At 42.9% G+C, this 10872-nt stretch overlaps 1 protein-coding gene across 1 annotated transcript; it reads left to right on the forward strand.

Annotated features, from left to right (window-relative positions):
• The first annotated feature begins 78 nt into the window (after window positions 1-78).
• LOC5517458 (constitutive coactivator of PPAR-gamma-like protein 1) lies at window positions 79-9552 on the forward strand. The gene is made up of 8 exons (XM_032361808.2): window positions 79-1033; window positions 2239-2434; window positions 3338-3468; window positions 4102-4387; window positions 4630-4873; window positions 5028-5297; window positions 6780-7113; window positions 7270-9552. The coding sequence occupies exons 1-8, from the start codon at window positions 260-262 to the stop codon at window positions 8200-8202; spliced, it is 3168 nt and encodes a 1055-aa protein (XP_032217699.1). The 5' UTR covers window positions 79-259; the 3' UTR covers window positions 8203-9552.
• Window positions 9553-10872: the final 1320 nt, after the last annotated feature.

Genomic DNA, 10872 nt, shown 5'->3' on the forward strand with positions numbered 1-10872 from the left:
TCCCCCCCCCCCCCCCTAAGTGACAGACGCCACCCCTCGCACATCTCCTTTCATTCAGACGACATCCTAAATGTTACCCATGATACTTTGCGCCGTGTTGGTCATATGCAAGCGATCCCGTGATGCACGCAGGCCGTGGTGGATCTGTCCGTAGTGTCATGGCCGAACACGTGTAGAACTGATGGCCTGCGAACTACCTGAAAATTACTCTACATTTTAGCCCGAATTTACAGTTTAGACACACAAGCATTCGTCAGACATGGGGCTTCAGGCTTTACAAGACTTCGTGGAGTCGCACTGCTCGAAGGCCATTGAGCAAGTCGAGATAAAAGAGTTCATGAAGGCGAGACAGGGGGCCGGTTCGAAAGCTGTTCTTGTTATCGATGCAATGAGCTGCGTGCGGTATTTGTACGGTTATAATTCCGACTGGGTCTGCGGAGGGCAGTGGAACGAAATGCTCCGAAATATTGAGAACTTTGTGAGAGCTTTTCGCCAACAAAGCACCGAAATTGTTGTGTTTTTAGCCGGCGAAGGCGACTCATTAAAACTGCACGAATGGATGAAAACTCAAGAAAAACACAGACAAACCGTACATAAGGTTCTCAGTCACGTAGCAAGGCAGGCGAATTTTCCGCCAAAACGACTTTTCTTTCTCCCCCCGGCTGCTCAGTTCTGCCTGCGTTTGGCCTTTCGTAGTTGCGGCGTTAGTGTTTGCACTTCTATAGTTGACTTACATAAAGAACTGGTGCTTTATAGCAAAACCAGGCGGTATGGTGCGATCATAGGGCACCATGGAGATTATTTGATGCTCGATCCGCCAGCTTACCTATCTGCTGATAAATTGACCTTCAACAAAAAGGTTGTTTCCTCGTGTAAGTTCAATATCGATGCAGTGTTTGATGAGCTAGGCTTGAAGCAGTCTCACCGAGGACTATTTGCGAGCTTGTTGGGGAATTCATTCATTCCCGAGGAACATTTAGCACATTTTCATTGGGCCCTGTTAGGAACCGACCATCCCCTGGCCAAGAACCAGGTAAAACTATTACCATAATTACGCCAACGTTCTAATCTAACAATATACTAGCTTAGAGTCAGTTATATTTAGATTTAGCTTTGATACTCCTCAAGTGTTGTTATAATGCTATTAAGATTAGAGTGTAATTGTTTTCTATTTTGCATTCTCATATGTATCTTTGTCCAAAACAAATAAGTCCAGTTGATTGTTTGCTTTGTTTCAATACCAATTTTGATCAATTGTGTCATCATATTGTTATACCTTGTAAGATCTATTTTACTAAATCAAAAATTTGCTATTTTGACCAACTTAGACTTGAGTCTAAAGATTTGTCAATGCCGTGGTTAGACTAGTGCTTCAAACCTAGGTTCGGTAATTGGTTAACTGAGGTTGAAATTTTATGTGTGTTACTGCAACCAGAAACCTCAGTAGATGTCATCGAGAACATCTACTACGACCCATGGTCCTGGCCTCAACCAAGGTTGCAGTAATTGGAGCTGAGAGATATAAAAGTGTAACAATGTTAAATTGCGTGTTTTGCTCAAAACCTAATCGCTTTTTGTAACGATAATTCGAGTTATGATGGTAATTCCAGTGTGACTTTTGGTTTCATTCCCGATAACGAGAGTAAATTCTGCTAAAGTATACAAATGATAATCAGTGTAGATCACTTGATATTTAGACCCGTGACACAAGGACACTTGATTCCTCGCTGTTGACAACTCAACTAAGGTAAAGTGAGCTTGTGTAACCGCACAAAAGGTCAACCAGGACCAACCTGGGTTCAGTTTACCGAGACTCAACCCCAGTTGGCATCCTAGTGTAACCACGGCATAAAAGAGTATTATGACAAGGAATCTTGCGGGTTTCATGACATTCTACCATTGCAGATGCCTTTCATCACCATTTATTGTCACCTTGGAACACTATTTTTTGCATTGACTAAACTTCAGACATTATGAGTACTTTAAAAATTTAAGCGATAACAAATTACAATGTATAGAGGTAGATTTGTTTACTCGTTGGTAATCAGATTTTTTATTAAGATAAATTTGCATTGTTGCTACGGTCAGAAAAGCAAGAACATCTGATTAAGCAACTAGAAAGTGTAATATCCTGTATAAACTAATATACACATTTTACGTGCATCCCTGTGCAACCCTCCTCTGGAATTTGGGCTACTACTCATCAAGTACCGATGAACTCTCTTTATTGTCTTTCAGGCTAATGGCCAATCAGTGTTACCGCCTTGTAATGTCGTCATACGGGCACTTGTCCAGTATGTGAATAATGTGGCAGACGTCTCAAACTACTCTTGGATCGCAAGTCAAGTCTTTACTGGGGACTCTGTCAACTTGGAGGAAATGACAGACAGATTGCGAGAATCAATAGAGTACTACTCGGGATTACAAAGTAAAGGTATATCTATAAGTATGGTTATAAGACAGCAGTACTCATTTCTTTTTAAAGGGGAAGGAGGGGGCAAGGGGCATCAAATTTATACAAGAGAGGTCCAGGATTACCCAAATTATTGAAAAAAACTGTAAAATGTTTCTTTTTCAATACATTTATTTGTAACTCAAGAGTAGATTATTGGTTGTGCACCATGATATATGGTCACAAAATAAGGGATTACTTCTCCACCATATACAAAATAGGGGGTGATTGTTGCACCAATAGCAAGCAGTATCTGGTAGTCCATAACAGTCCACCAAATGGACATTACACAGTGGTCACTGGCAGGTTATGGCATTCCATGTTGGTCAATGGCAAGCCATGGCAGTTTATGAGAAGTTTATATAAGCTCAAACAACAGACAGGCCATAGGATGACTCCATGGACTTCCACTTGACTGTGATGGCTTGCCATTTATGTAACAATCACCTCCTATCAGTGTTGGAGTCATTTAAACCCGGCAACCAGAGGAACCCCCAGCTACTATTTTTCGAGTGCTGGCTACTTTTGAAAAAAAGTTGATTAAAATCCTATTGGAACTAATGAAATAAATTAACTTATAACCCCTACTTATCAGTCTCCACAGCCTACTCTGAAACTTAATAAAACCCCTACCTATATTATGACTATATGTCATGGTGTCAAAACCAGCCTTTTTTTTATAAAGCCATTGCACAAATATATGCAGACGATATGATTTACAGATGACTTTCTATTCTATAAGGATATTAACAAGGGTTTCTTGTTTTGTTTTCCTCATTTAACCTTTTTTAACCCTCGATGATTTTTTTCATTTACTGTTTTGCATATAGTAGCAAGGTGTAGTGATTGACTATCTTACTTTCTCTTTGCTTTCTTCTCCTAAAGCACCTCAAGATAATGGCATAGACGCAAAGTCCAAGAAAGGTCGAGGCCAGAATGAGTATGAGTATCAGAAACTTTGGCAACACTGGCAACAGCGTCAGCAAATAGTCCCTCCCCCACCTGTATCCAGTAAGGTAGGGGTGCTTTCTGCAACATGGCTCAAACAGGAGATGGTCAATTAGTTTATTACCTTCTCTCACCCCAAGGCTGAATAACAAGCTGTGTCAGCATACAAGATACTTCGGAATCAATAACAATACCCAAATAGTAATGTTCGTTAACCAGAGTATAGAAATAGTTCACCAAAAACCTAATCTTCGCAATGTCACCAGTTTACTTCTGGAGGTCCAACGGAAACCCCAACTGTTAAAAGACAATATAAACTATTAGAATCCATGCTATTTAACAGGCCATTCTCTCTAAATTATTAATCACTTCCTCAAAGAAACTTCCAATAGACACACTGCTTTCACAATTTTAAAATAGTTTTCGTGTTTCCTGTTAGAAATCATCAGAGATTATTACGTAATCCTCCCGAAGTAAACTGGTGACAATGCAGCTTTAATGAGACTTCTCCATGGCAGGCTGACCAAGATCAATTGGTACAAGCTTTTATTTGTGTATGAATGTTTTGTATATGTGAATAACTTGACAATGGGTAAAATATTTCATATACAGTACTCTGTGAGCCTTCTGGCATAGTATAAATGATGGCTTGGAGGAATTTGAAGAAATGTAGACATTGTTTTTTATTGTTCTTTTATTAGACCATGGAAGAGGCTGCCACAGATGTACAAAAATTAGAAGAAGACCTAAGCAAGCTGGCCGTCAGCAATGGGGAGAGTACTAACATGGAGCCAGATGTTGTTCCTAAGAGCCCTATCGCTGCCCCTAATGCTCCTGGAGAAGCAATAGCACCCAGTACACCTTCTTTCCAGAGTGAGCCACTAACACCACCTGCGTCCTTCCCAACTCCGCCACCATCTGAAGAAGCCACTCCTCCTGCTAAGTCTGCTGCTGTCAGCAATGGCCAACAGGCTGACAACAAGTTAGGTAAGTGTTATTTAATATTCTTGAAGGGGTTTTAGATTTATTGAGAATTATGGAAAATATAAGTTATGATGATTTGTATTTGCTTCCTTCACAATTCATAAACAGGGTTTAATTTTCTTTTTTGAATCCTTAAATAGTGAAAACAGTAAAAAAAAACTCAAATATTTTCATTAATTTATCAAAACCTCTAAGAATATTGACAGAGATTGATATCGATTCTGATTCTCTAAACATTTGTATAGATGGCATCCAGATCCGAGGTGTGATTACCAGCCTCACTCCACAAGTCCTGAACACTGTTCTTCAGCGTCACCAGGCAGGGCAGATGTCAGAGATCATCTACCAGATTCTCACCAAGGCCGAGGTGACAGTGAGTGCTGCCTTGGAGGATGAAAACAACACAGATATCCTCCCGACACCGTTGCTGTATCGCCCCATACGGCAGAAGGTGTATGGGTTGCTGTTTGATAAGAAAGCTTACGACAAGTGAGTACTGTATCACATCTTTATCCATGCGGAGTGGTTTGCACAGGAAACATCTTTATGTGGTTTTCTGTGTAGTTTATTTGGATGCTATTTTTAAAAGAAAACTTACAATGCAGTGCATTATTGAATGTTAACTATCAGTTCCTTGTCATAGGAAACAAGGAACAATGCCCCATGATGCTCCCCCGATAGTAAAAGAGTGGTGTGTGTATGCTGGTAAAAAGTTGAACAAGCCTGATCTGGTAGAAGGTACTATCATGCAATGGGATGTCCCAGAGCTGCATCCACTCTGGTTTGGAAAAGAGCCCTCTGATGACCAGAATCGCATGAAGGCTTTTCTGACCTGCATGCAGAGTGACACACCCAACATGACCAAGACGACCATGGTGCCGCAGAGGCTGGTCATTATGTGTTGTGTCCTGAGGTGGGTTCATATTTATAGTGTGGTCATCATGTGTTCATGGTAGCACCCATCATGTGTTCATGGTAGCACCCATCATGTGGCCATGGTAGCACCCATCATGTGGCCATGGTAGCACCCATCATGTGGCCATGGTAGCACCCATCATGTGGCCATGGTAGCACCCATCATGTGGCCATGGTAGCACCCATCATGTGGCCATGGTAGCACCCATCATGTGGCCACGGTAGCACCCATCATGTGGCCATGGTAGCACCCATCATGTGTTCATGGTAGCACCCATCATGTGTTCATGGTAGCACCCATCATGTGTTCATGGTAGCACCCATCATGTGTTCATGGTAGCACCCATCATGTGGCCATGGTAGCACCCATCATGTGGCCATGGTAGCACCCATCATGTGGCCATGGTAGCACCCATCATGTGGCCATGGTAGCACCCATCATGTGGCCACGGTAGCACCCATCATGTGGCCATGGTAGCACCCATCATGTGACCATGGTAGCACCCATCATGTGTTCATGGTAGCACCCATCATGTGTTCATGGTAGCACCCATCATGTGTTCATGGTAGCACCCATCATGTGGCCATGGTAGCACCCATCATGTGGCCATGGTAGCACCCATCATGTGGCCATGGTAGCACCCATCATGTGGCCATGGTAGCACCCATCATGTGGCCATGGTAGCACCCATCATGTGGCCATGGTAGCACCCATCATGTGGCCATGGTAGCACCCATCATGTGGCCATGGTAGCACCCATCATGTGGCCATGGTAGCACCCATCATGTGGCCATGGTAGCACCCATCATGTGGCCATGGTAGCACCCATCATGTGGCCATGGTAGCACCCATCATGTGGCCATGGTAGCACCCATCATGTGGCCATGGTAGCACCCATCATGTGGCCATGGTAGCACCCATCATGTGGCCATGGTAGCACCCATCATGTGGCCATGGTAGCACCCATCATGTGGCCATGGTAGCACCCATCATGTGGCCATGGTAGTAGCACCCATCATGTGGCCATGGTAGCACCCATCATGTGGCCATGGTAGCACCCATCCTGCATTTACTGTTAGACTGGCATTATAATTTTTTGACACAAACATAGTAAAAGTTGAAAACATGAATTAATATGGTTAGAGCATGCTATATACTTAGCGCTCTTACATTTTAAATCATAACACACACTTAGGAATGCCAATCCTGTAGCTGAGGAACACAAGCTTTTAGTATGTAAGCTCACATACAATACCTTCTAGTTAAATGCTGTCCATGTGAGGCTTTAACACATTGGACAGCCTTTGATCACATTAACAAACAAGGCATGCATTTCATCTTGGCTTTCGCAGCTTATTGTTTTGTTGTATTGTAACACCAGCTTATTGTTTTGTTGTATTGTAACACACTGTTTTGGGGGGTATTTTTTTTTTCTTGCATTCTGAAGACGGATTGCACAAATCTGTTTCACATTTCTAGATACCTGTTGATGCAAGGCAAGGGTCGTCCTATCATCCTGCCGCATGAGCTGGATGCCTTCCTAGCTGCTGCTCTTTCACCCCATATCAGCACTGAGTGTAACCCCTCAAACCTCATGGGCCTTAAGCTGCCACGAGTCGACATGCGGGGTGTCCAGTTGGCATCCATCTTCATGCGTGGCGTTGAGGCTGCTGCTCTCGCTAATGACGCATGTGGTTGTCCCGTGCCCTGGGAGCTTGTTTGCCCTTGGAATTACTTTGACGGCAAGCTGTTCATGAGTAAATACATCATGGCTTCCAATGATGTAGGTCAACTGGAACTTTGTGATGGCAAGGTAGGCCACACATTTTTCTGACTTTTTTGCCTACTTAATCATATTCTGTTGGCAATACCTTGTATTTTAGGGACTAATTGCTCAGTGTCATGTACACGTATGCAGGAAGACAAATTTAGTTTGGTTCAATAATCAATAATTTTTTTTGTCCAACAGAATGCGAGACTGGAAAAATTGCAACGTATGCGATGGTGTATTGTTGAGAAGATTCCTCAAGAGTTTCTAGGTATGAGGCTGCCTCCCATGGGAGGGCGCTTCCCTGGGGCTGGCCTACTTCCAACCCCTCCACCTTTCTTCCCCTTTCATGGTATGCCCATGCCCATGCCCAACTTCATCCCAGCAGGGGCGAACATCCCCTCACCCCCATCCCTCCTCTCAGAGAGGCCCCGCACTCGAGGGGCAAGCAGCAAGAGACCTGTGTCCGGCCTGGGAGGCACTCTGGAGGTTGCGGGGGTCCCTGTTGCAAAATGGGGCGGGAACAAAGCCGGCAGGGGCTATGATGAAAGGAACCGCATCATTGCTGGTGGACCCATGAGTGTAGAAATGTCATTTAGAGGTAGGCGTGGCAGGAGGGGAGGGAATCGCGGCCGAGGAGGTGGAGCCAACTGGGCGGGGACAAGGAACGTGACGTGGGCAGTAGAGCCCGATGCTGACTACGACCGTCGTATTGGCTACAAGGAGCCCGTCCCACGCATGGACCCCTCTAACGATCAGGTCCGCAAGGGGGGAGATGGTGGTAATGACACTGTGGCTTTCAGGGGCTTGGCCGATGGTGGCAGCGACATTGATATCGCCAGTGGCGAGCAGCTGAATGCCAGCACCTCTTTTCCAGTTCCTGGGATCCCCCTCATGGGCATCCCCGCCCCCCTGATGCAACCCCCTCACTCGCTGATCGGGGACAAGGAGCCAGAGAACCCAGCTACGCCTCCTCTTCACATCCTTGCCAAGCCTGCCGACAAGCTTTCAACACAAGGGCGAGGGAGAGGGTTACCTGTGGGTGCAAGTAACGGCCCAGCCACAGACACAGAAGCCGCAATCGGAAGGGGGCGAGCCTGGTGGTTAGAGCAATCACAGCAGCCGGCCACATAGACAGAATTCTGGAGACTTGAAAAAATTTTGGTACATAGAGGCTTGGAAAAATAGAGACTCGATTCCTGTGCCATCTCTAGATTTTTTTTTGGTTATTGGTCAGCAGTTGTGTACTACCGTTTACTTAGAGAGTAATCATTTGGTGTCTAATTCGCGGTCGGTTCAATTGCCTCATACTTAGTAGAGGAGACTGTCTAGGAAACCCGGCGAACTCCGAGGAACATAAACAATAGGCGCTCTCTGTCAAACAACCCTGTCACGTAATCACGACTTTACACAAACCAAGTTGCAGTACAAAAATCGAAACATATGGACGAGAATTTTTTCACTCGCTTTCTTTTAATCTTAGTCTTTATCACACTATACAAGTTTTATTGCCATTACATCCTGAGCTCTAAACAGCGATGTATGTTTTGTGCAAGTGCTAAGCGGGTCTAAAATTCTACAGTAAAGCTCTCGAGCAATCTCAGTGAGCTCACGTGGCAAGTATAATAGCATTTGTACAATCCTGTATCGATACTATGGAGTTTTGGAAAAATCGCGGTGTGGTGTTGATGCAAATAGCAACGAGACTCAGTACTCCGTGTATTCTCTTGTACTGCATGCTCGGGTTGTGCTACTGAACGACCACGTGACAGGGCAAAAAAAAGGGTTCTGCCTGTGTGGGTCGCGACCTTAGCTAATCAGTTTCCTCTACTGACTATGATGAGCCCAAGAGCCAATCCCTGTACCAAGAAGCATACCAAGATGTATTGACTAAAGGGACAGTTCAGAGAAGAAGAAAAACTACCAGGAAAGAAATTTGACATCTTGTGATCGGACTCGGGCGTATGCTCTGGGCCTGATGCTGGCCTAGCTCTTTTTTGCAATAGTGGATCAATAGCGTTTGAATGGTGCCGTGAACTTATGTTGAAACAATCACTGATTTAGAGGTTATCGCAAGTAGAAGTTTAGATTTTTTTTTCTTTTTCAGCAGGCGTTTAACATAAGAGTGGTTTTCATAACCCGTGAAAATATCAGAAGAACTAGTGAAATTTTAGCTAATAAATTGTATTACGCTAAAATCGAGTCTGATCAGAACTACAGGTACTACTTTTATTGTGAGATTTCATGAATTTTGTTGAAAAAAAAAATTGGACATAAAGATGTAATGGCAGATTTATTTTCTTTAAGGTTGTGATGTTTTATAGACCTAAAAAAAAGCGTTTCATCAACTGCTGAACTCCTGCTGAAAGGACGTTGGGGTACAAGCTTCTGTAAGCTGGTCAAAATCGTGGACTAGATTCCCTATGTTGATTGTTACTACTTTATGTGGAATATTTGATAACACATTAAATTTGATACTTGTAATGGACAGGTTTTTTTCTTTTTAATGTATCAAACCTTTTCGAAATAAAACCTTAATGTACACCTATTTCAATTAAGGTTGACTATAAGAAAATTGAAAATGATGAATGCCAAACACTACTGGGGCTCGTATCTCGTAACACCCGAGAATTCTCGGGCCCGAAAACGTTTTATTCTTTAAATTTGAAAAGCTGGCTAATTCCTATAAGATTTATGGTATCTAAATGTGTTGAAATATCGTCAAACATCGTATTTTACCACAAAAATTCATGTGGAGGAGGATTCTTTTTTAGATTTTGACTTTACCCGAACTTCTCGGGCCCGAAATTCACATGGCTTAAATATTAAGAAAGTTCTCGGGGCCCCGCAGTCACCCGAGACTTTTCGGGTAACTTTTTGGCTTCAGCAAAACTTCGAAAATAGCCCTATTGAACATAATCATTTGAAGTACGAACGAGTGGAAGTTCAAACTGTTCTAAAACATGATAGCGGTTCTCCAAAATGAAAACATGCGAAATTTTGAACAAAAATGCAAAATTAAGTTCTCGGGTGTTTTGAGAAACGGGCGCCAGGTTAAACAAGTCTTGTATCTGTTAATGACATTCAGTGAGGCTAAATCAAGTTTGTAGCGAGTAATTGTAATGAATGAACGAATTTTTGTTACAAGAAAACATTATTATTGGCCAAACTTTGTTCCATTTTCCATTCTGTTATCGTCAAACTTTATTGAAATAGGTGTATACATGGTGATGTACTTGACCAACGAGTTCGGATTTCGCTTTTCTCGCCTAAAAAACCTAACCGGTGCGGCGGTGTCGCCGTCTGTTTTCTCGTTCGCGGAAACGATGGCCAGATCTAAATATCCTTTAAACACTCAACTAGACTCAAAAACTAGTTTCATTATAAAGCTTCCACAAAAGATCTTGGATTATTTTAGAAATAATGTTCTGAAATGGAAATTTGTGTAAAGGCCCATCTGGTCACTGCTGGGCACGTATTCCGTGCACTGGGGATAGTTTCTATTGTTTGTCTAATACTGATTATTATATAAGATTTTTGTGATTGCACAAGAACCTTTGCGTCATCTAAGACAAGATGGGAGCAAGGGATTTAGTAGTCTCCTCTAAAGATCATTTAAGACACATCGAAAAATCAAACTTTTGAGATCGGAAATTATAGTATAAAGAACTCGATTAGACTATTCCTTGGCAACATGCGAAATTGAAAGCGATAATAATGGTTTATTTTGGCGATTTTTGGACGAGATTGACAGATAGATATTCACCAGTTCACGGCTTGCCCCTAACCCCTAAAAAAAAAAAA

The sequence above is a fragment of the Nematostella vectensis genome, chromosome 1 (assembly GCF_932526225.1).
Source record: "Nematostella vectensis chromosome 1, jaNemVect1.1, whole genome shotgun sequence".
Lineage (NCBI taxonomy): Eukaryota > Metazoa > Cnidaria > Anthozoa > Actiniaria > Edwardsiidae > Nematostella > Nematostella vectensis.